General features: G+C 40.1%; 1 protein-coding gene across 1 annotated transcript in view; it reads left to right on the top strand.

The window, feature by feature from the left end:
* Nucleotides 1-23,414, top strand: part of ASAP1 (ArfGAP with SH3 domain, ankyrin repeat and PH domain 1) — a 204,880-nt gene that overhangs the window by 44,140 nt on the left and 137,326 nt on the right. Inside the window, exons 4-5 of the mRNA XM_011968634.1 lie at nt 18,209-18,283; nt 19,109-19,158. Coding sequence (XP_011824024.1) covers nt 18,209-18,283; nt 19,109-19,158 — 125 coding nt within the window. The remainder of the gene's footprint in view (nt 1-18,208; nt 18,284-19,108; nt 19,159-23,414) is intronic.

Below are 23,414 nucleotides of genomic sequence, written 5' to 3' on the forward strand. Positions count from 1 at the left end.
TATTAAACCATATGCATTTACTATAAAAATTTCAGACATATGGAAAATTTTAAAAATTATAATTCCAGCTTCTGTTAATATTTAAGAGTATAGTATTTGAAACAGTTTTATGGATTTGTACACAGAGATACTGCTAATTTGCATAGATATCTGCAGGTATAGACATCTATCTCATTTAGATCCAAAATCCTTGGGGTTAGATTGGTTTCAAAATTCAGAGTTTTACAGATTTCAGAAGGATGACAGGGTGTACATGCCTTATATTAAGCAGGACACCCCCTAGTGACTTCTTGGGAAGATGTTTATAATTAAACATAGTTTTGTGTCTGCAGTAAAACTTGAATATTCACATAAAGTGGGATATATAAAGACTGTTAGTTGCCCCACTTCAAGTCTAGTCAGAGGTTACCAACCAAATGGAGTCAGAACAGGTTTTGCTGTTAAATGAGTTTAAGCTTAAAAAAAAAAAAAAAAAAAAGCCGAAGCCGTGTATTTCATATATATATATATATATATGCAAAATTTTTAACTGGCTTCATACTATTTCATTGTGTATCTGGACCATAACTGATTATTTGAGTTTTCTATTTGTCAGTAGAGGTATACCTTGTCTTAAATACATCCAATAAACAGGTATCCTAGTGTATATGTACCTCAGGCTGAATTTGAATATGGTTTTTCTTTTGGCTTATTTTTTTTCTTTTAAGGATTTACATTCAGTGTTTCAAGTAGGATTTCAAATAATACATTTTAAATAGGATTGCATTTTCAACTTGTGGCTTTTGTATGTTCCTAGCACTTGTCTAAAGGGTGTATGCATGCGATATGTGTATGTGGTTGTCTAGTATTATTTCACTTGAGACAGGCTCACAAAACAGCATTTGGTGTAGAGTTTGGTTCTATGTGAGAGGAAGGAAGAAGAAAAAGAGAGAGTGGGGAAGGGAGGAGAAAAACCATCGCTTATTGGAGCGAAGTTTCATTGACCATAGGAAGGGATTGAACTTGAAGAATGATTGGTACTGGAATGCTTTATGGTGTCTCTAACATTTGCTAATCAATATCTCTTTGATAAAAGAGCTGGTCTCACCCTCACAACCTTAAGGCAGGTGAAGTTTTCATTATTTTTATTTTTATGGTTAACTTTTGCTGTACAAATAATTCTGATAGCAAGAGCTTGTCTTTATACTGTGGTGTCTGTATGCCAGGCACTGGCACTTTGAGTACTTTACATGTTTTATTGGTTAAGATAGGCTAGGATATACTGCAGTAATAAATGAACCCCCAAATCTCCATGGCTTAACATGGTTTATTTTCTTGTCATGTGGCATGTCTGCTGAAGGGGTCTGTTCTACTTAGCAACAGCAACTCAGAGACTTAGACGCATGGAAGCTCCCCTTCTCTACAGGGGAAGAGAGAGACTAGAGAAGCGTAAACATCCTTTTCACAGGTTTCCTAGATGTTGTAGTTCATTGGTTTGAACTGTGTTCTTGGCCCCACCTACCTAGCTGCAGGAGACCCGGAAATGGGAGGGAGCAAATGGAGTATTTGGTGAGCATTATCCTCTCTGCCTCATCTGTACATAGCCTCATTTACTCCTCACAGCAGCCCTACCAGGTAGTAACCATAGTTACCCTTATTTAAGAGCTCACAAAACTGAGTCACAGAGCATTAAGTAGATCTCAGATTCAGCATTCGAACCCAGGTGGTCTGCTCTAGGGCATCGTTCCCCAACCTTTTTGGCACCAGGAACCGGTTTTGTGGATGAGTTTTTCCACAGATGAGGGGGTAGCCGGGAGGATGGTTTCGGGATGATTTGAGCACATTACATTTATCACTAGATTCTCATAAGTAGCATGCAACCTAGATCCCTCGCATATACAGTTCACAGTAGGGTTCCCTCTCCTGTGAGAATCTAATGCTGCCCTTGATCTAACAGGAGGCGGAGCTTAGCTTCGCTCACAAGCCCACCACTCACTCCTGCTGTGTGGCCCTGTTCCTGACAGGCCACAGACCTGTACCCGTCCGTGACCTGGGGATTGGGGACCCGTGCTCTAGAGTATGCTGTACCTCCTGTCAAAAGATATGGACATCCTGTTTTGGACATAATGTAAAATTTACTCTTAAATTAAGTTAAAAGTTACATTGATTTTAAAAACAGCAATTAAAACATTGACAATGATGTTACAAAGATAAGGCAAACACTGATTGGAGAGAATTAACAGCCATCTGTCTGCATGATCTTTGTCCCAGAAGCCTCCAGAGCTCTTTCTTTAGGCCCAGATCTGGAAGTAAAATGCATACAGCAAATGCAGGTCTTTTTCTCTTTTCCTTTCTTAACAGAGAATTCTGTCAAACTCTGCCCCACATTCACTTCTTCCGCTTCTTTTCACTTCTTTTCACTCCACATTCCCTTCCTCTCTTCCTTGATTTCCCATTTTCCATCCCAGGCCTAACCTTTTATCTGGATCTCCCACTCTTCCTAGCAGATTCAGATTAAATGTTCTGTCTTGAGCTGGCTTTGGATTCCTCTGCACAATGTTGCTTCTGAGTCTCTCCTCACCTCCACATACCATGGCCCTCAGACAGGGCCACCACTGCACATCCGGGCTGTTGGGAGGTACTACAGCCCAGCCTGGCGCTTTTTCAGGGCTGATGCCAGCCAGCACCGGGAAACACAGGTTAGTGAGGGGAGACTGACTGGACTTCAGGCTTCCCTTGTACAAGCCAGGTGGGTGATTTGAGCCATGTACACCCTGCGCAGCCGTACACAGTGGCCATACTGTGTCCAGTGTATCTGGTGTCTTCTTGCCTGGGAGCAAGAGTATAAAGAAACTTGTCCAATGCAGTGCTTTCTAATTTATTTGAGCACAGACTTTATTGTTGTATAAAGACTTTGTTGTTGTATTGACTTTTCATGGAACCACTTCAGAAAATGCTGATGTAGATGTTTTGCTGGACCAGGTGATCCATTTCATTTGTTGTGTGTGTGTGTGTGTTTCTCCCCCCAAGACAGTCTGGCTTTGTCGCCCAGGCTGGAGTGCGGTGGTGCACTCTCAGCTCACTGCAAGCTCCGCCTCCCGGGTTCACGCCATTCTCCTGCCTCAGCCTCCCAAGTAGTTAGGACTACAGGCACCCGCCACCACGCCCGGCTAATTTTTTGTATTTTTAGTAGAGACAAGGTTTCACTGTGTTAGCCAGGATGGTCTCGATCTCCTGACCTTGTGATCCGCCTGCCTCAGCCTCCCAAAGTGCTGGGATTACAGGCGTGAGCCACCACGCCCGGCCGTGTGTGTGTTTTTTTCTAATTTATATTTCAGTATGTAATTTCTCGTTGTTTTTAAGCTGGTTGCTGCTTTGCCTTTTCTTTTCATTTTAGATTATACTGTTTGGTAACCTTAGGGTTAAACATGAAGAAATGGCCCACTGATGCAGTCTTGAATTCGTATCTGACTACATCTTTCAGTAAAAACGAGTGGATCTTTTTATTGACATATTGCCCCAGATATGTGAAGCAACTGAAAATTCAGAAGATTGGCAGAAATAGCTTGACTTCGAAATCAGTTGTAATTGAGTTCATGTCTCTGCTCCACCACTTCCCAAGCTAGGTCACCTGAGGCAGATTCATTCATTCACTAATTCATGTAGAAAACAAGAGTATCTAGGAAGGCTGTGCAGAGGAGGCACGCTTTATCTGAGCCATAAATTATTAAGAGATATTCATGAAACGCTATTCTCTTAAGCTAGCAGAGTCTGTTTTCATAAATAGAAACATTAAATAATATTAAGCAATGGTTGATATACTTGATAAAGAGTGAGGTGAAAGTCTATACTTTAGTACTAAGAAAGAAACTTTCTATAAAGTGTGTCCTTATCTCTGTCAGCAGTTACCAAGTGCCCACTCTGTTCCAGAATCTGTGCTAAGACTGTCATTTTCTATGTGAGAGATTGCTTATACATAATATTTTAATAGTCTACCCTAAAGCATTACTTAATTTTACAAGGGAAGATGGACAAAGGTATGGGACCAGACTTGTAAAACATTGTGCTTTTGGTTTCCCACAAGTGGGGTTTCCTGGCAGCAGTTGGCATCACAAATGTAATATCTAAGAAGATTCCTTTTCTGCAAGAGAAGCTTTGAAATATATGAAACAACTGCCTATCACAGTTACCATTTAGGTGGATTCTTTGACTTCTGAAAAATTTAATGAGGATTAAGTGAAATAAGTCTTAAAACATGAAGATGTAGACCAAGCAGACAGGGCAGGGCTTTCCAAACAAAGGGAGCCGAGATGGCTCTGACCAGTTAAATGTCAGTTAAATGAAGACAATAATGTCCACTATGAGACATTACTATGTCACCCCAGTACGTGGTAAGCCCTGTGTGCTTGCATATGTTTGTTGAATTTTTAAAATTGTGTTAAGAAGGTGCGTCCTGAGTAAAAGATATTGCAAAACAATTTATCATAATCTGTGATAAAGATGTTGAGTGAAAGCAAGGAAAATGTGATTCGATGTTACAGTGTGGTTTTATTCTAGGGAAAAAGAACAAATTATAGATGCCAAGCATGGAAATGAAATTAAAGGTCTGAAAGTTGATCATGAACTAACTGATTATCATTTTAAGTACAATAAAGAAATCCTTAGGATGGGGATATCTTTCTCAAACCAAGGCCTAGCTATATAGCATATAGCACACCGCCTCCTTTTACTTTCTCCTTTGTCTTGGTCTTATAAATCCTAGCTACTTCCCCTTTCCATATAATTATCATCAAATGAAATCAGATGCTGCAGATAATGCACAGGGAAATGGTACTTTCATTTTCACTTGATGTAGGAGATGATGTTAAATGTAACCCACCATTTAGTAAATTGAATTAGATAAAATATAATTGCATTATTTTAAGTTAAGGAATTCTCATATTCCCTGGTACTGTTAGACCTACCCATTTTTCTTTCTAGCATTTCCAGTAAAATGTACTTTATGCCTAAATTCAGTCTTGTCAGTCCCGAATGCCTTTAGCACATGGTGTAATTTAGTTTGCATTTTTCCTTGGGCCTTTCCCAGATCTTCCAGCACAGTATGTCTGTTCTTCATTGTAAGTATGCCTTAGACCATAGGCAAGTGATTTCTGCTCTCTGGCTGTAAGTCTTTCCTTCTCTAAAGGAACTTTGGTTTTTCTTGCGCTTGGAGAACCTTTAGTCTAAGGCAATGGTTCTCACACTTGATCTTGCATCCATTTCACCTTGAGAGCTTGTTAAAACTTAGGTTGCTGGGCCCCACTCTTGGAGTTTCTGATTAATTAGGTCTGGGATTTCATAACCAACAAGTTTCCAGGTGATGTTGACACTACTGATTTGAGGACCACACTTTTGAGAACCACTAGGAAGGATTGTCATTCTGGACAGAGATCCAGGATTTCCTAGTATTACAGAGAAGCTGCAACTGTTTTTCCCTCCAGATTCACTTTTATAATATTAATTGTTTTTACTTTTATACATGCCATCTGATTTACATCTTTATCAATAAATAAAGAACAAGTTGAATGAGAAATAGGCTACTGGTTAATTATATCACCCTCTTGTGATTTGTGTCATGTTTCTTTTTAATAACTTTCTACATACGAAAATAATACCACTTCATTGTTGAAAACTCAGAAAATATAGGGAGAAAAAGACTAAAATAAAAATCGACAGTAATCTTACCTGTTATGGAGTGTGTGTGTGTGTGTGTGTGTGTGTGTGTGTATGTGTACGTACCCTCTGTCTTTCTAAACTTTTTGCTGTTTTAACATCTTTTTTCTCGTATTTTTAAAGTCATATAATTTTTTTAAACATTGGGTTCATACTGCAGTGCTGTTTTATACTGTGGTTTTCCACTGATACATTTTGAAAATGTTTTCCTGTTTTGTAAAATACTGCAGCCTAAAAACCTTTGCTTAGTTGGAAGCATACAACCTCCTAGATCAAGGCTTGTTTGGGCAGGGTTTGGAGCCAGGATCCTCTCCCCTGGCAGTCTCCAAAGAGGAGTCTACAGAACCCAGAGGCACTTCCCACCAAGAGGCACATTCTAAAAATTGTATAGAATGCCCGTCTTATGTTTGCACTGTAATTTATTTACACAACTTCCTGTTTTGAATATTTCTATTGTTTCCACTTACCACTGTCCAAAATGTAATAGTTTGAAATCTCTACACATCTCATGATTATATATTATTTAGTTACTGATTGTCATTACTCCATTAATTCAGTTTGTAATGCTTTTGTTTCTCCTCCTTCCCTGTCATTTAAGAGTCAAGAAATGGGGGGAAACTGCCAGTAGCCCAAGGCCCTAGTAGGTCATAGTTGGTGCCTTGCTCTGATCAAATTAAGATGCTCACTTCGTTGAAATATTTCAGACTTTTTCAAAAGGTTATGTTTATACTGTGCCTGAAGTTTTATAGTGAACGTTGTGGACTATACTAAAAAATTGAGAATTGTTATAAGAATTTTGAATGGACTTTTCTAACTCTCCAGCTTTACCACGGAACTGTTTGTTTGTTTTTGTTACTTTGTTGGGTGGGGAACCAGGGCTGCCTTGTCTCTGAGGCAGTTTGAGCATCTCCCTATAGTTCTCTCCCGTTCGAGGTGGAATTTTTTCTCCTTTATTCAGTTGTATCTCAGTAGCTCATTTTAAGCTGTAAGAGTGTTGTAACTGGAAGGTACCTTAGAGATCTTTTTAGAGACCCCACACTTTATTGATGCCAGAAACAAAAAGTGACCTGCCTAACCATTCACAGCTGGTTGGAGACAGGTTCAAGTCTAGAACAGGTCTCCTGACCTTCATTCTTTCTTCTCTTCTTGTCAGACAGAGCCTAACAGCTGCAGAGTGGGAGGGGTACCTTTGGTTTGTCACTCCCAGCCATATCCTGGGAGCAGTTCTAACTCTTCTATCCCTCTCCTGAATCTTGCCGCTTCCCCCATTCTGGATCCCCCATTCTGGTGCTGAGCACTCCAGGAAGACCAAAACTGATTCAGGTTCTATAATGCTTGGTGCTTCAGAGCAGCTCTCCTGATTTGGAGAGGAATTCATTCATCCATTTACTTAATCAGTAAGCATTTTTATTTAGTGTATATAGCAAGTCAACACTTTGCTACTCTAGGAGTTTGATGTAGCTCAGTGGTGGGCAAAGCAGTCATAGCCTCTGCCTCCAAGAAGCTTTGCTCTAGATGGTAAAGGAACACACGGGTAATTTTAAAATGCAGTACTCTATGAAAGAGAACCTATTCTGCCAGTGGTCCAGAGTAACAGGAGATTAGGAAGAAGGGACTTATTTATTATTTAGAATGGTCAAGGCCTCACTGAGGAAGTGACATGGAGACAGAGGAAGAGTGTTCCAGACAGAGTAAAGCACATGCAAAGGGGGAGAGCTCTGTGGGTTGAGAAGCCAGAAGGAGTTGAAGTGCAGTGAGAATGGGTAGAAGGACTCAAAACAGGTTGGCAGGGCCAGACCTAAATTGGGAGCTTGGATATGAGTGTAGTTCAGTGGGAAGCCAACGATGGGTTTTAAGCAGGAGAGTGATATAATCTGGTAATCACTTTAAAAGATCACTGTAACAGCAGAGTGCAGAGGAAATGAGAATGGTCTTTGGAGTCAGTAAAAACCTTAATTAATAACCTGACCATCTGCTTTACTCACTGTTTGACCTTGGGCGTGTTACTTAACCTCTCTAAGCCTGTTTCCTCATTAATCTAGTGAGACTAAGACCCATTTTACAGAGGTGTTGTGAGCAATATCTTTAGATAATATATTTTAAATACAGTACCCTCTGTCATTTAAATAAAATTCACGCCGTTCTGCCTAGATTAGAACACAGTATAATGGACTGCATTATCTTACAGTTTATGGAGACTGTCTTGCAGATGAGGCAGGGAAGCAGGAACTGTGAGATGGAGAGAATGTGGTGCAATAGAAAGGATATTTTGAAGCTTCCCATCCCAGCCTTAAAAGTACCTGAAATGCTATCTCATTATCATTTTTTCACCACTACTGCTGAGCTTTTCAAGTGTAAAGAATCTTGTGATTCAACATGACGAAACCCTGTCTCTACTAAAAATACAAAAATCAGCCGGGTGTGGTGGCAGGTGCCTGTAGTCTCAGCCACTCAGGAGGCTGAGACAGGAGAATCACTTGAACCCAGGAGGCAGAGGTTGCAGTGAGCATGGCTGCACTCCAGCCTGGGTGGCAGAGTAAGACTCTGTCTCAAAAATAAATAAATAAATAAATAAAAAATCTTATGAAAATAAACCTGGTTACATTTGATTAAGAGGTATTATGTGTTTGTTGTGCCAAACCCCTAGCCTCGATAGGGAAGGCACCAGGTTCAAGAGGCCAAAGAAAAGTCCCAGAGCCAGCAAATGAGACATGGGATGTATTAGGGGCTTACATACAGGGGAGAGAGTCCAGTGGCAGCAGGCTGGACAAGAAAACTTCACCCACTAGTGAACAGCATGTAGCTTATATAGGATTTTCACTTAACACTCCCCTTAATGACCCACCTGGCAACCTTCATGGAACCCAAAACTCAAGGCCTCAATCTTCTGTATGACCTGTGTTCCACAGGGCAGGTCAGGGACTTGGACATTTCTCATAGACAGGGAACGAATTTCTGTGATTGCTACTCCCAGGATTCCCTAGCTTAGAACACACATTCAGGTACATCTGCCACAGGGTCATTCTAAGGGTGTGCTTAAGTTACTGCTATCAGGGCACTTGCCCTACAGTAGTGTCAGGCATTTTGCCTGTGTTTGCATCCACTGTGTCTCAGGTAACTGTGTGTGTTTGGCCAAGTTATTTAGTAATACCTTATAGGGTTACCAGGAGCAGCTAATGAGACTTTGTGTGTGAACCGAGCCACCTGTGTGGCCTGGAATAAAGTGGAGCTTCATTGGTGCCAGTTCTTTTCTTTTCTTTTTTCTTTTAAGACAGGGTCTCGTTCTGTTGCCTGGGCTGGAGTGCAATGGCACAATCTCAGCTCACTGCAGCTTCAACCTCCTGGGCTCAGGCAATCCTCGCACCTCAGCCTTCTGAGCAGCTGGGGTTATAGGCATGCACTACCAAGCCCAGCTAATGTTTATATTTTTTTGTAGAGACGAAGGTTTCACCATGTTGCCTAGGCGGGTCTCGAACTCCTGAACTCAAGCAATCCACCTGCCTCAGCCTCCCAAAGTACTGGAATTACAGATGAGCCACTGCCCTTGGCCCGTTGGTGTCAGTTCTGTCTCGATCCACTGACACTGGCATGGGCTAGTTCAGGAAGGTGCTGGGACACCAGCAAGGTTAAGTAGTTTTCCCAGTTCACGCAGGCCGGGAGTGATGAGTGGCCACATGCCTCTGGGATTCTTTCCTCTGTATAACAGTACCTTGGAAAGCAGCCTAATGATGAGGCATCAGTTTTATTTTTATCTAGTTTTATTTTTTGACCTGCCACTTCAGGAGGCACCAGTTTTAAATAGCTTCAAGTATTATAACTCTCTAGGACCTGAAGGAGTTAATATATTACACAGAATACCCAATTTATACCAGAGAATCGCGGACTTAACTGCTGGGAGCTGGCTCATTATTTTAATTGGATTTTCCAATATATTGAGCAAGTCAGCAGATTTGCATTAGCCTTACTTTCAGAGAAACTGTTTGAGTTCTGGAGAGAGACAGAACCAATGGGCAGTGGAGAGGGAATGTCAAGATTAATGCAAGATGACAAAGCAAGCAAATTATGTCCTTGTTAATTAATACAGTCTTGTGTGCATGTAAGTGTCCTGGAAGTACCATTTGTAGAACTCTGCTCCGCTCTCCTGTCAGAGGCAAGAAAAAACAAGGCCCTGCTGACTCATTGTCTTTCTGCTGGTTGGCTGCTCCAGCAGGACAGGGTGACTTGTTGGAGTGAGGCCTTAAGGGCACTCCATTTACAGGCCCATAGAGGGGCTTGGAGCTGAGTTGGGCAGTATTCAGGCAAGCTAGAAATGGTAGTACAGTGTGACCTACAACTGCTTTTTTTTTGTTTTTTTTTTTTGTTTTTTTGAGATGGAGTTTCACTCTTGTCACCCCAGCTGGAGTGCAGTGGTGTGATCTCAGCTCACTGCATCCTCCGCCTCCCAGGTTCAAGAGATTCTCCTGCTTCAGCCTCCTGAGTAGCTGAGATTACAGGCACCCACCAACACACTTGGCTAATTTTTGTATTTTTAGTAGAGATAGGGTTTCACCACATTGGCCAGGCTGGTCTCAAACTCCTGACCTCAGGTGATCCACCTGCCTCGGCCTTCCAACCTGCTCGGGTTACAGGCGTGTGCCACCGTGCCCGGCTTACAATTGCTTCTTGATTCCTTCTTTGGGATCTGATCAGTTAGTAAACAAAACAGATACAGGGCCTCCCCTTAAGAAGCAAACCTTCTAGTGAGGAAAGGTGATAACTCAGTAAACAGTAAGTGAGATCATTTATTTTAGTGGTAAAGCATAAAGACATTTAAAAAATCAGAGCAGAAGATATATGTTTATATATACAGAGGAAAAACTTTATGAAGTCATCTCCAGTGACTGGGATAACAGGGGCTTGTATATTGCTGGCAGTGTTGAAGCAATTGTAAGGAATAAACGGCTATTTTTGTCAAGTTTAATATTAATTACAGTTACTTGCTTCCGTAAGTCCCTTTTGCATGATGGAAGGTAGACCTCAGCCTACCTATGTTTGATTAACTCCAAATTTCTGGTTAGGCTTGATGTATGTACTAGCAGGGGGAATACCTCTTCTTTTAGGAAAGAAATCTAGAAGCAATTTGTTCGGAAAGCAAAACTATTTACCATACCTAAATACTATTCTGGAATTTTTTTTTTTTTTTAAAGAGATAGGGTCTCACTCTGTCACTCAGGCAGTGGCAGGATCGTAGCTCACTGTAATCTTGCAGTCCTTGCCTCAGCTGCCTGAGTAGCTGACTACAGGCATGCACCATCATGCCCAGCTCATCTTTTTTTTATTATTATTATTTCTAAAGAGATGGGGTCTTGCTGTACTACCCAGGCTGTTCTCAAACTCCTGGACTCAAGCAGTTCTCACACCTTGGCCCCCCAAAGTGCTTAGATTACAGGCATGAGCCACCATTCCTGGTCCTGAAATGATTTTAAATGTGTTGTTTGCTTAATAAAATGAAAAAAAAATGCATTTTCAAAAACATACGCTTCAACTTCTTGTAGACTTGAGTCATGTAAAGAACTTGTGTTAATTCAACGTTATCAATAAAGGAAATGATTTGGAAGTTGAGTAAGTGGAGATAGAGTAATCAATAGAATTTTAGTAAAATCAATGGGAAATAATTATATAATGGATTTGAAAGGGTTTTTAAAAATTTATTAAAGATAATGAAGGTGATACAGGAAGTTTACTGATATTGTTATTGTATTATATTGGCTGTATTGTTAAGTGCCTTGGAGATGACTGCTACACATCAGTTTGCAAAACTCTTGCTCAGGTTATATAAACGAGGGGCCCCCAACCCCTGGGCCGTGGCCTGTTAGCAGCCTTGCCACATAGCAGAAGGTGAGTGGTGGGTGAGCAAGCATTACCTCCTGAGCTCCACCTCCTGTCCGATCAGTGGTGACATTAGATTCTCAAAGTAGCCTGAACCCTGTTGTGAACTGTGAATGTGAGGGACCTAGGTTGCACATTCTTATGAGAATCTAACTAATGCCTGCTGATCTGAGGTGTAAGAGTTTCATCCTGAAACCAACTCCCCCACCCCCTACCATCTGTAGAAAAACTGTCTTCCACGAAACCAGTCTCTGGTGCCAAAAAGGTTGGGGACTGCTAATATAAAGGATTCCTGAAAGAACTATAAAAATGAAAACACAGGAAATTTATAGAATCCCATGACTGCAAAGTCATATACTCCATCTCTGTGGCACAATAATCACCTAAAATAACTGAGAAATAGGTTTTCCCTTCTTTGAGATCTCCAAGAAAGGATTTTTTTTTTTTTTTTTTGCTCCCCCCAATGAATATTTCCTAAAATTTCCTCCTCTTGAGTTTGGTTTGCTTTCTCTTAAACCTTTCTTTGTGTCTTTATAATGACACAGGTAATTACTATTCACTTGTCACTTAAACTTTTCGGTGCTAGTTTTTTTTTTAATTAACCTACCTTTTCCTGGGAAGTAAGTTGGAAAGACTGTAAATTTTAATTTTTTTTTTTGTAGCCTTTTCATTGACTAGTCACTGGAAACATTCTGAATTCATAATACATGTTTTGCGTTCGTGATTTCTTATCAGCCCTCAAGAATGTGTGTAGATAACCACGGAGAAATTCTTAATTCTTGGGGTTTTCTATCTTCCCCTCATGCGTAACCACAATGATGGCATTAAAAAGTTACTATGTGTGGCGGAGCATGGTTGCTTATGCCTATAATCCCAGCACTCTGGGAGGCAGAGGCGGGCAGATCACATGAGGCCAGGAGTTGGAAACCAGCCTTACCAATAAGAGAAGACCCCCCCCACCATATCTACTTTTTGAAAAAAAGAAGTTACTGTGTGTGTTTAGTGTGTGGTCAGTACATGGTTTGAGGCACTTTTTATTTGGAACAGCTCTCACATTCAGTACTAACCACAGAGTTTCATAATTCTTTAATTGTTATTTTATAATACAGCCTTCAGATCAAAGTACTAATAACATTAATGTATTTTTTTTTTATTTTCTGCTTCATTTCACAAAGGATTTGAGGCATTGATGCAAACCATAATTTAGAACAAAGAGTTGAAAAGGGGTTATTTATAATCACTGTCTTCTCATATTTTGTTTTAAATTTTTGAGTTTTTACATAAACAATATGTTACATATTATAATTTTCTCTTAAATGCAAAAATCTCCTCTCCCACCTTATTTCTTTGCCCAGCTTCTAACCCTGGAGGAAATTGGTATCAACAGATTTCTGCGTATTATTTCAGAAATAATTAAAGCATAGACTCCCCCCCCCGCTTTTTTTTTTGAGATGGCATCTTGCTGTGTCGCCCAGGCTGGAGTGCAGTGGCGCAATCTCGGCTCACTGTAACCTCCACCTCCCAGGTTCAGGCAATTCTCCTGTCTCAGCCTCCCGAGTAGCTGAGATTATAGATGTGTGCCACCATGACTGGCTAATTTATGTGTTTTTAGTAGAGACAGGGTTTCACCATGTTGGCCAGGCTGGTCGCAAACTCCTGACCTCAAGTGATTCGCCTGCCTTGGCCTCTCAAAGTGCTGGGATTAGAGGCGTGAGCCACCGTGCCTGGCCTTCTTTCCTCCTTGTTATGCAAATTATTGCATACCGTAAGTAATGTTTTATACCTTGCTTTTATCACATAAATATTTATCTTGGAGGTATTTTCAAAGTGAAGCATAAAGAACTTTCTCATTTTTTTGGCTGTTGTTTAGAAGCTCTGTAATTTATTTGGCCAGTGCCCTGTTGATAGGCACGTAACTTTCCATCAGTATAGATAGCCCTGTAAAGAGGAACCTTGTACACAAATGATTCTGTATTTCATTTCTTCTGCAAGTATTTTTTGAGCACCCGCTCAGTGCTAGGCGGTGTTCTAATTTCTGGGAATATAGCAGTGAGCATATAGACCCCTCTCTCAAGCTGGCAACCAAACTGGGGAGACAGCAGCAAATAGGGAAACAACCATATATACAAATGGGTAGGGATGGTAAGTGCTTTGAAGAAAAATAAGGTAAGGATCTCCGTGAACAGAGGAAAGGTAGGCAATAGCTTGACTAGTGAAGGGCGGGTCAGGCCCCCCAACCTTACTTACCTGCCATCCATCCAAACTTCTAAGGCCCATAGGATAGGGGGATGCTAGGGAATTGTACTCCAAGAATGAAATTGAGGGACTCAGAGCACATTATTTCAGCTATCAATATAAAACAGAGGGTGAGTCCTATTAATCTTCATTTTTTCAGTCTCAGACCCAGTTAGTGTTGCTCAACCTTTTTTTTCCCTCATTATGATCCAAAGCCTTCCTCCTTTTCCCAAGAGCCTTTTTAGACGTGGTCCCCCATCGTTCCCCCCATGAAATTTTAATACAGGTAATAGACATAGTTGATATCAGTTATATACTGTGGCCATTTGGAGGGCCACAGACAGTTACAACAGCTAAGATTTTTTATTTTTTGCCCCACTTCCCAAGAACCAGTGTCTTAGAGTCTCACAGAATGTAGACTCTCAGACTATAGCTCTCTGGCTTGCCAGCCAGGCTGTTGCTGTATGATTGTTGGCAAAATCACAGACAGAATTGTCTTGGTAGAAATCCCTTTGTCTTTGAAATAAGAAAGAAGTGATTGTTTCTTAGATGTGTGTCACCAGAGAAGCCCTCTGGGGACACACATTGGGAAACCTGGTTTGTAAAATTAGTTGGTGCTCAGGGAGAGTAAAGAGGTAGAATGACTGAGAATTTTAGGAAGCCTAAGATGAAAACAGGAGGAAAGGGTTAGGGAGAAGTTCAGCGCAAAAGGGGAAAGCCTTCCTGTTCCCCGCCCCTCTCTGCTCCCTCATTTTCTTATTTGTATTTTAGCATCCCATAGCATTTAAAAAATAAACATGTATTCAACACTTCTAGGTATCAGGGAGTAAGCTTGCACACATGTTAACTCATTCCATCCTCACATATTAACTAATTCCATCCTCACAACAGCTGCTTGCAATAGGTTATAATATTCTGCTTTACAGATGTGGTTAAGAGAGTCATGCACAAAGCCCTTCCAAGTCAGCGTTGGTTCTTCTCACACCACTCTGTCCCTCTGCCACTAACACATAATAGCATAATGTAGTAGAGTTGGCTGTGTAGTGACTGCCTCTGTTCCTAGAATATGAACTCTCTACAGGTAGGAGCAGTGTTTATTCATCTTTGCCTATCAAGCTTTTAGTGTAGTATGTGGCACACAGTAGGTATCTTATTAATGATGGATGGATGGATGGACAGACTGACAATTGAATACACTTATGTGTGAGTAAAATTATTTCTTGAGTGAGGGGACCCACAAACCTTTTCATCTATAATCTGGTCCTGCAGGTCTCTGCAGTCTTGGGTTCCACGCTACTAAAACTTGATTTTATCAAGATTACTTGGGGTCTCCTTGAAGACAAGTAGTTAAAAACTCTTCTCAGTCTTTGTTTTGGTTACTCCTTTCACACCTGACTCTGCCTCCCTTGGTTCCCCCCTGCCATTCTTCTTTGCAGCTGGGTAGCATCTCCATCTCCATCTCCTTCTCCTTTGTAGATTCCTCTTTGTAGCATCTTAAAATCAAGGAGACTCAGGCCACTGCCACAGAGCAGTGAAACAAACAAACAACAACAACAACAAAATATATATATATATATATATTTCCCGGCTATAGATTGCACTTCCTAAATATCTTATCTTTTTAATGGAATCTAGGCATTAAGAATATAGCTGTGAACAGAAAGGTCAAGGTCCCTGTCCTCATCGAGGTTATGTACTAGTGAGGGAGACAGAATACACAAGCTGGAGGCATCTCGTTGCCTAACCTCAAATTATACTTCTAAGCTATAATAATCAAACCAGCATGATGCTGGCATAAAAACAGATGCATAGGCCAGGCACGGTGGCTCACGCCTGTAATCCCAGCACTTGGGAGGCCGAGGCAGGTGGATCACAAGGTCAGGAGTTTGAGACCAGCATGACTAATATGGTGAAACCCCGTCTCTACTAAAAATACAAAAATTGGCCAGATGTAGTGGTGCATGCCTGTGATCCCAGCTACTCAGGAGACTGAGGCAGGAGAATCGCTTGAACCTAAGAGGCGGAGATTGCAGTGAGCAGAGATCATGCCACTGCACTCCAGCCTGGGCGGCAGAGTGATACTCTGTCTCAAAAACTAAAACTAAAAATAAATGCATAAATCAGTGGAACCAAATAGAGATAAATTCACATACTCACAGTCATCTTATTTTTGACAAAGGCACCAAGAACATACATTGGGGAAAGAATATCCTCTTCAATAAATGGTGCTGGGAAAATTGGATATCCATATGTAGAAGAATAAAACTAGACCCTGTCACCGTATAGAAAAATCAAATCCAAATGGATTAAAGACTTAAATCTAAGACCTGAAACTGTGAACCTACCAGAAGAAAACTTTGGGGGAAACTCTCCAGCACATGCTCTCAGCAAAGATGTCTTGAGAAAGACCTCAAAAGCACAAACAACCAAAGTAAAAATGAGCAAACACAAATGGGATCATATGAAGTTAAAAAGCTTCTGCACCACAAAGGAAACAATCAACCAAGTAAAGAGACAACCCACAGAATAGGAGAAAATATTTGCAAATTACCCATCTGACAAGGGATTAATAGCCAGAATATATAACGATCTCAACTCATAGGAAAAAAATCCAGTTTTAAAATGGTCAAAAGATCTGAAAAGATGTTTCTCAAAAGAAGACCTACAAATGGCCCAAAGGTTTATTAAAAAATGCTCAACATCACTAATCATCAGAGGAATGCGAGTCAAAACTTCAGTGAAATATCATCTCATGCCAGTTAAAATAGTTTTTATAAAAAGAACAGTAATGGATGCTAGCAAGGATGCGGAGAAAGGGGAACCCTCATATGCTGTTGGTGGTAATGTAAATTAGTACAACCACTATGGAAAATGGTATAGAGTCTCCTCAGAAAACTAAAAAGAGAACTACCATAAGATCCAGGAATCCCCCTGCTGGGTATATACCCAAAAGAAAAGAAATCACTGTATCAACAAGGTAACTCGTACTCCCATGTTCATCAGAGCACCATTCACAGTAGCCAAGATGCAGAATCAACCTAAGTGTCCATCAACAGTTGAGTAGATAAAGAAAATACAGTATATACACACAATGGAATATTCAGCCATAAAAAAAAAAAGAACAAAATCATGCCACTTGCCACAAAATGGATCCAACATTATGTTAGGTGAAATAAGCCAAGTACAGAAAGACAATTATTGCATGTTCTGTCTCATGTGGGAGCTAAAAAAGAAAATTAATCTCACAGAGATAGAGAATAGAATGATGGTTGCCAGAGGCTGGGAAGGATAGTAGGGTGGAAGGAATAAAGAGGGATTGGTTATTAGGTACAAAAATACAGTTAGATAGAAGTAACACAATCTAGTGTTAGGTAGCACAGCAGCATGACTGTAGTTAATGATTTTTATTATATATTTCAAAATAACTAGAGTGGAATTGAAATGTTCTAGCACAAAGAAATGATCAGTGCTTGAGGTGATGGAAACCCCGATTACCCTGATTCGATCATTATACATTGTACCCTTGTATCAAATTTCTCATGTACTTCATAAATACAACTATTATATATCCATAAAAACTGAAAATTAAAAGATAAGTCTGAGCAAAAAAACCCCAAACACAGCAATTTCAGATAATGATACATGGTATAAAAAAAATGTGAAAAGGAAATGGAAAAAGCCCCTCCTTACTCTGACAGAAGCAGTTGAAGAAAATTCACCGTAAGAGCTACAATTTTGGCAGAGGTGTTAATGGAAGTGCTACAGTGATTTGAGGAATTATTTGTACACATATATGTGTACTGTAACATAATGTTTAAGCAAGCTCTGGAGCTACACCGCCTAAATTCCTTTTTTTTTTTTTTTTTTTTTGAGACAGTCTCTCTCACTCAGGCTGGAATGCAGTGGCGTGATCTCGGTTCACTGCAACCTCCGCCTCCCAAGTTTAAATGATTCTCGTGCCTCAGCCTCCCAAGTAGCTGGAACTACAGTTGCACACCACCACACCTGGCTAATTTTCATGTTTTTAGCAGAGACGGTGTCTCCCCATGTTGGCCAGGCTGATCTTGAACTTCTTACCTCGAGTGATCTGCCTGCCTCAGCTTCCCAAAGTGCTGGGGTTACAGGCATGAGCCACCATGCCCAGCCTACACTGCCTAAATTCAAATCTTAGCCCCTCATTCGCATGCTTTATGGTTCTATACAAATGACTCCATCTCTGTTCCTTCAGCTGCCAAGTGGTGATAATTACGTCACCTAACCTACAGAGGTGTCATGCAGGTTCAATGAAATAATGCATGGAAAGCCCTTCAACAGAGACTGGTGTGTGGAAAATGCTCAGTCAATAGTAGCTGGTTTTATTGTTCATGTGGACTTTATTTTTTAACCATCTCCCATCTTCCCTTTGCTTTTTCAGCTCCAGGGGCTGAGCCACAATGTGATCTTCACCTTGGATTCCTTGTTAAAAGGAGACCTAAAGGGAGTCAAAGGAGTAAGTGTTCAGAAATTTGATTTTTACTTTAACTTGAAAGGATTGATTTTTTTTTTCCTCTTTTAAGATCATAGTAGTACTTGTATTTGAAAGAGTCTTTGAACATTTTCAGCATTAAAAATGCTCTTGGAAAATGATCATTGGAAAAAATGTGCCACTTCACATAATGGTATTGACAGAGGAATGAGATGAGGCACTTTCAAGAAGATTGGGAAGGTTCTCCATAGGTGGGAGAGAGAAGTTAAGCCCGAGTCTTGGTTCCCACAGTGTGACCACTGGGGACCCAGCCTCTCTGAACCTCAGGCTCCTGCTTCATCAGCATGACCAGGGCGCTCACCCTTCTTTCCTCTCTCATGTTTCTTGTGTATATAATACATGGTGTGATGTTGGCCAGGCACAGTGGTCATGCCTATAATCCAAGCACTTTGGGAGACCATGGCGGGCAGATCGCTTGAGCCCAGGAGTTCAAGACCAGCCTGGGCAACATAATGAAACCCTCATCTCTACAAAAAAAAAAAGTACAGAAATTAGCCAGGGATGGTATTGAGTGCCTGTAGTTCTAGCTACTCAGGAAGCTGAGGTGGGAAGATCGATTGAGCCTGGGAGTTCAAGGCTGCATTGAGCTGTGATTGCGCCACTGCACTCCATTCTAGGCAACAGAGTGAGACCCTGTCAAAAAAAAAAAAAAATAGTGTAATGTGCATGAAAGTGAAGCTCCCAGTGTCCTATAAAGGAAGCAATTCTTGCTAAGATGTTATTTCAAAACTGTTTATTCATTTTCAGTCAAAGTCGATGCAATTTTAATTTCATTTTCTCTTTTCTAAGGATCTCAAGAAGCCATTTGACAAAGCCTGGAAAGATTATGAGACAAAGTTGTAAGTGGTTTTTTGTTTAGTTTTTGTTTTTTAATATTGTTGTGAATTTTGAACAAAAAAAAAAAACTGGAGAAAGGACAGACCTCTTAACTAATAACTTCTCAACAAAACTTGTTTAGTATATCCTCTAGTATATCCTTATTAGGGCTAAGAGGTTGGGTACACTGACCTAAAGTGGTTGCATCTCCTGTGCTATTTGTCTGAAGGGAGAGGTACTTTTACTATCAGTTGTTTTGGCATTTACGGCTGCTGATACTATCAAGTTATAGGCCTATGGCTGTCATTATAGATAGCATGTAATTATGGACCATTTATGTTTCTGTATAGTATAGCAATTGGGAAATAATAAAAGTAACAGCTAATACTGTGACATCTTGGTGCCTGCCAGGACCTGCACTAAGTGGTTTTGCATGTATGACCTCTTCACAGGAAATTATCTGTACAACTTTACTCTCTGTTTATATACATGAGGGAAACTGAAGCCTAAAGAGGCTAAGGGGCTCGTGAAAGGCTAGAAAGCTAGTTACGTGTCCATCTGGCATTCACTCCAGGTCTGTCTGACCACAGAGCCTAGCATAGCATGGGCACTGAGGTCAGACCACCAACCTCGTGGAGTTCTTGTTAGGGATTAGGGCACTAAGCACTTTTCAAGGTGCTCGGACCATCTTGATACTGTGTGTAATTGTACCACGTTCCTTTATTATTATTACTATTATTACTCTGAGACATTTGTAACACCAAGCAGGAGGGTGGGGTGGGAGGAGATATGTATTTTTAAAGCTTTTAGTAAAAGTCTTGGACAACTATAAACATAAGAGAATAAAACATTTCTGTAGGCAGCAATAGCAACAGGATAAAAACAAGCAAAAGAAAAGCAAATTCAGGATTAAATATGTTTTTCCCAAACTACTTTTGTAGTTATGTAAAAAGTGCATTGTTAGGGACTTGCTGTTTTAGGAATATATCCGTACATTGACAGTTCTAAATGCAGCAGAGAACAAAAAGATTATTAAAATGGTCAACTGATAAATGAATGCTGTGGGCTATGAATCTTTCTTTATGAAAAGTGAGTCATGAGTACTCAAATTGTAAGCTAAGTACTGCCCCTGCCCAGAGGCAGTGGTGCTTAAACTTGGAATCGAATAGAATTAAGTACTTAGAAAGTAGGAGGCCAAAGAGGGAAGAAAAAACCTTGTGCTTTACTTGTAGAATATGTCTTCTTTGTAGGACATAGGAACAACAAAACATGATGTAATACGTGCTTTGTCAACTAAAGTACTACCAATATTAGGTAGTACAACTGTATTTCTATTGTTTAAAATCTCTGTTGGCTAAAGACCTACAAGTATCTGGTGCTTAGTATTATAAATGACTGAAAATATGAAGCATTCTGAGATGGTACAGGTGCTCTTCCTTGTACTTCTCACTCAACGTATGAACTTGTCTGGCTTTTCTTTTTTTTTTAATTTTTCTTTCTTTTTTTTTTTTTTTTGAGGCGGAGTTTCACTTTTGTTGCCCAGGGTGGAGTTCAGTGGCGTGATCTCAGCTCACTGCAGCCTCTGCCTCCTGGGTTCAAATGATTCTCCTGCCTCAGCCTCCCAAGTAAGTGGGATTACAGGCACCCGCCATCAACACCCAGCTAATTTTTTGTATTTTTAGTAGAGACAGGGTTTCACCATGTTGGCCAGGCTGGTCTTGAACTCCTGGCCTCAGGTGATCCACCCACCTCGGCCAGAGTGCTGAGATTACAGACGTGAGCCACTGTGCCCGGCCTGGCTGTTCATTTTTCTATATTGTCCTCTACAATCTAAATTTAGTGAAGACCACGACCACTTTATTCTTATATATGGTGTTAATCTACCAATGCCTAATGACTCATAGTATATGTACTATTTCATTGAAGAAATAAAAGAATTATTCAGACCTGGAAATGTGTAACAGGAATAGCAAGTTGAGTGGGTCCCAAATTTAAGACCTTATGAAGGCAGGTTTTATTTGTTTGCTCAGTAAATCCCTGTCAGCAATTTTCCTAAGATAGACTTCTTTGTCACTGAAGTATAGTATAGTGGTGCAGGAAAGAAAGAAAACAAGCATTTGTCTCTTTGATGTACTGGGACTCATGCGGTTATAAGTTACAGAAAACAAAATGACTCCACACAAAAAAGTTCATTTATTAGTTTTGGTAATGGAGAAGGCTGGACGTTTTCTGTGGTCTTCCATTTAGAACTCTGGACGCAGTGAAGTTTGCAATGATTTAGATCACAGACTGAGAAATCATTATCAGTTTTGTGACCTTGAGCCAAAATACTTAATTTTGATGATCCTTACTTGTAAAATAATATAAAAATTTACCTACTTCTCAGGGTTGTTGTGAGGACAAGATAAGGTAGTGTGTTGAAACAGTTGTCACAGTATTTAGCATAGGGAAGTCACACAATAAATAGTTTCTACTGAGTTTTATAAGAATCAAATTTCATTTGGTCAAAATGATAAATGTACATAAACTAAAACATCAGATAGTGCTTTTACTAGTTAAGACTTACTCTGACAGCATATAATGGAAACCCCAAATAACAGTGGCTTCAACATTGTTAAAGTTTATCATAGAACAGAGCGTTCTAGGATGGACCAGGTACCCTTTGTAGCAAATTCTCACTTACCTGTATTGTCCTCCACAATCTAAACTCAGTGATTTTATGTCATACCTAATGGTACAGGGTTCTTTACAAATCATGACAGGGAAAATATTAAATAGGCAACAAATGTGCTTCTAATGGAAACACAGAGGCCCTCTGCCTGCCCCTCTTGATCCTGTTAGTCCCTTCCCTTTTTCCAACTCTTTTACCTGCTTCCTGACTTTCTACACCTTCCTCAGTATTCTCTTGCTCTTTCTAGCCTTAGCTGTAATGTATTGATCTGGTAGACGAGGATTACATTCCCTTGCACAGACACCCCATCACTTTTGCACCCTGTTCATCCATTAGGGTTAATAGAACAATTTTTTATTAAACTAGTTTCAGTGTTTACATTTTTATAGGTATTATAAGCATTCATTGCTAATCTGAATGTTAGAATAGGATTATATTTCTGTTCTTAGAGTACAGTTGTTTGCGTTTTGTTAATGACATAATTGCCTTCTTTCTTCATTTGCTTAGTTCTATGTGAATTTTCTGTGAATTTTTATCTGTTCCAGCAGATGTCAGACACCTGTCAATATTTGTTTATAAAGTACATTACTTATTTTATTATAATGATTATATATCTATTAGTATTAAATTGTGTCCGTTTCTTTTTTTCTTTCCTGGAGACATCCCTTTCCAGAGCTCTTTAGATAAGCTGTTACAGCTGCCATCCTGGGATCGCGTTTGACTCTTCAGTTTTAAATCTACTTCCTCTTGACTAGTATAGTTCCATATTTTGGTGGCCCATTACCTCCAGTAGTTTTCAGAGAACAGCTGTCAAGGAGGCAAAGATTTGAGGTTTTGTATTTCCAAAATTATTTTCATTCTGCCACCGCAAAAAGTGAGAGTTTGGCCAAATATATAACACTGATTTTATAATAATTTTCAGGCACGGTGTCTCACGCCTGTGGTCCCAGCACTTTGGGAAACCAAGGTGGGCAAATCGCTTGAGGTCGAAAGTTTGAGACTAGCCTGGCCAATGTGGCAAAACCTTGTCTCTACTAAAAAATACAAAAATTAGCTGGGCGTGGTGGCGGGTGCCTGTAGTCCCAGCTACTCAGGAGACTGAGGCAGGAGAATCGTTGAACCAGGAGGTGGAGGTTGTAGTGAGCAGAGATCGGACCACTGCACTCCAGCCTGGGCAACAGAGTGAGACTTTGTCTCAAAAATAATAATAATAATTTTATATCAAAATGTTGAAGGCATTTTTCCATTGTTCTCTATTTTCCAGTGTTGCTAAAAAAAAAAATCTGATGTCTTTCTGATTCCTGTTTATTTGTATGTGATATGTGGTTGTTGTTTGTTTCATTTATTTTCGGTTAGAGAATATAAGGTCTTGTCTCTATAAAAGGTTTTATGAAGAGTCTTCAAGTGCCATGGTATGTGCATTGTTTGCAATTTTTGTTTACAAGTTTTAGTTCATCACTCCTGGAAACTTCTTGTAATTCCTCTTGTTTTTTCTTTTTTTTTCTCTTTCTGGAATTTTCATTATATAATATTTGACTTCCTAGACCGTTCTTACAATTTTCTTCTCTTTTCTGTTCTATTCGTAGTATATTTTAGGTTATTTTTTCA

Source organism: Mandrillus leucophaeus, unplaced genomic scaffold, assembly GCF_000951045.1.
Source record: "Mandrillus leucophaeus isolate KB7577 unplaced genomic scaffold, Mleu.le_1.0 Scaffold851, whole genome shotgun sequence".
Taxonomy (NCBI): domain Eukaryota; kingdom Metazoa; phylum Chordata; class Mammalia; order Primates; family Cercopithecidae; genus Mandrillus; species Mandrillus leucophaeus.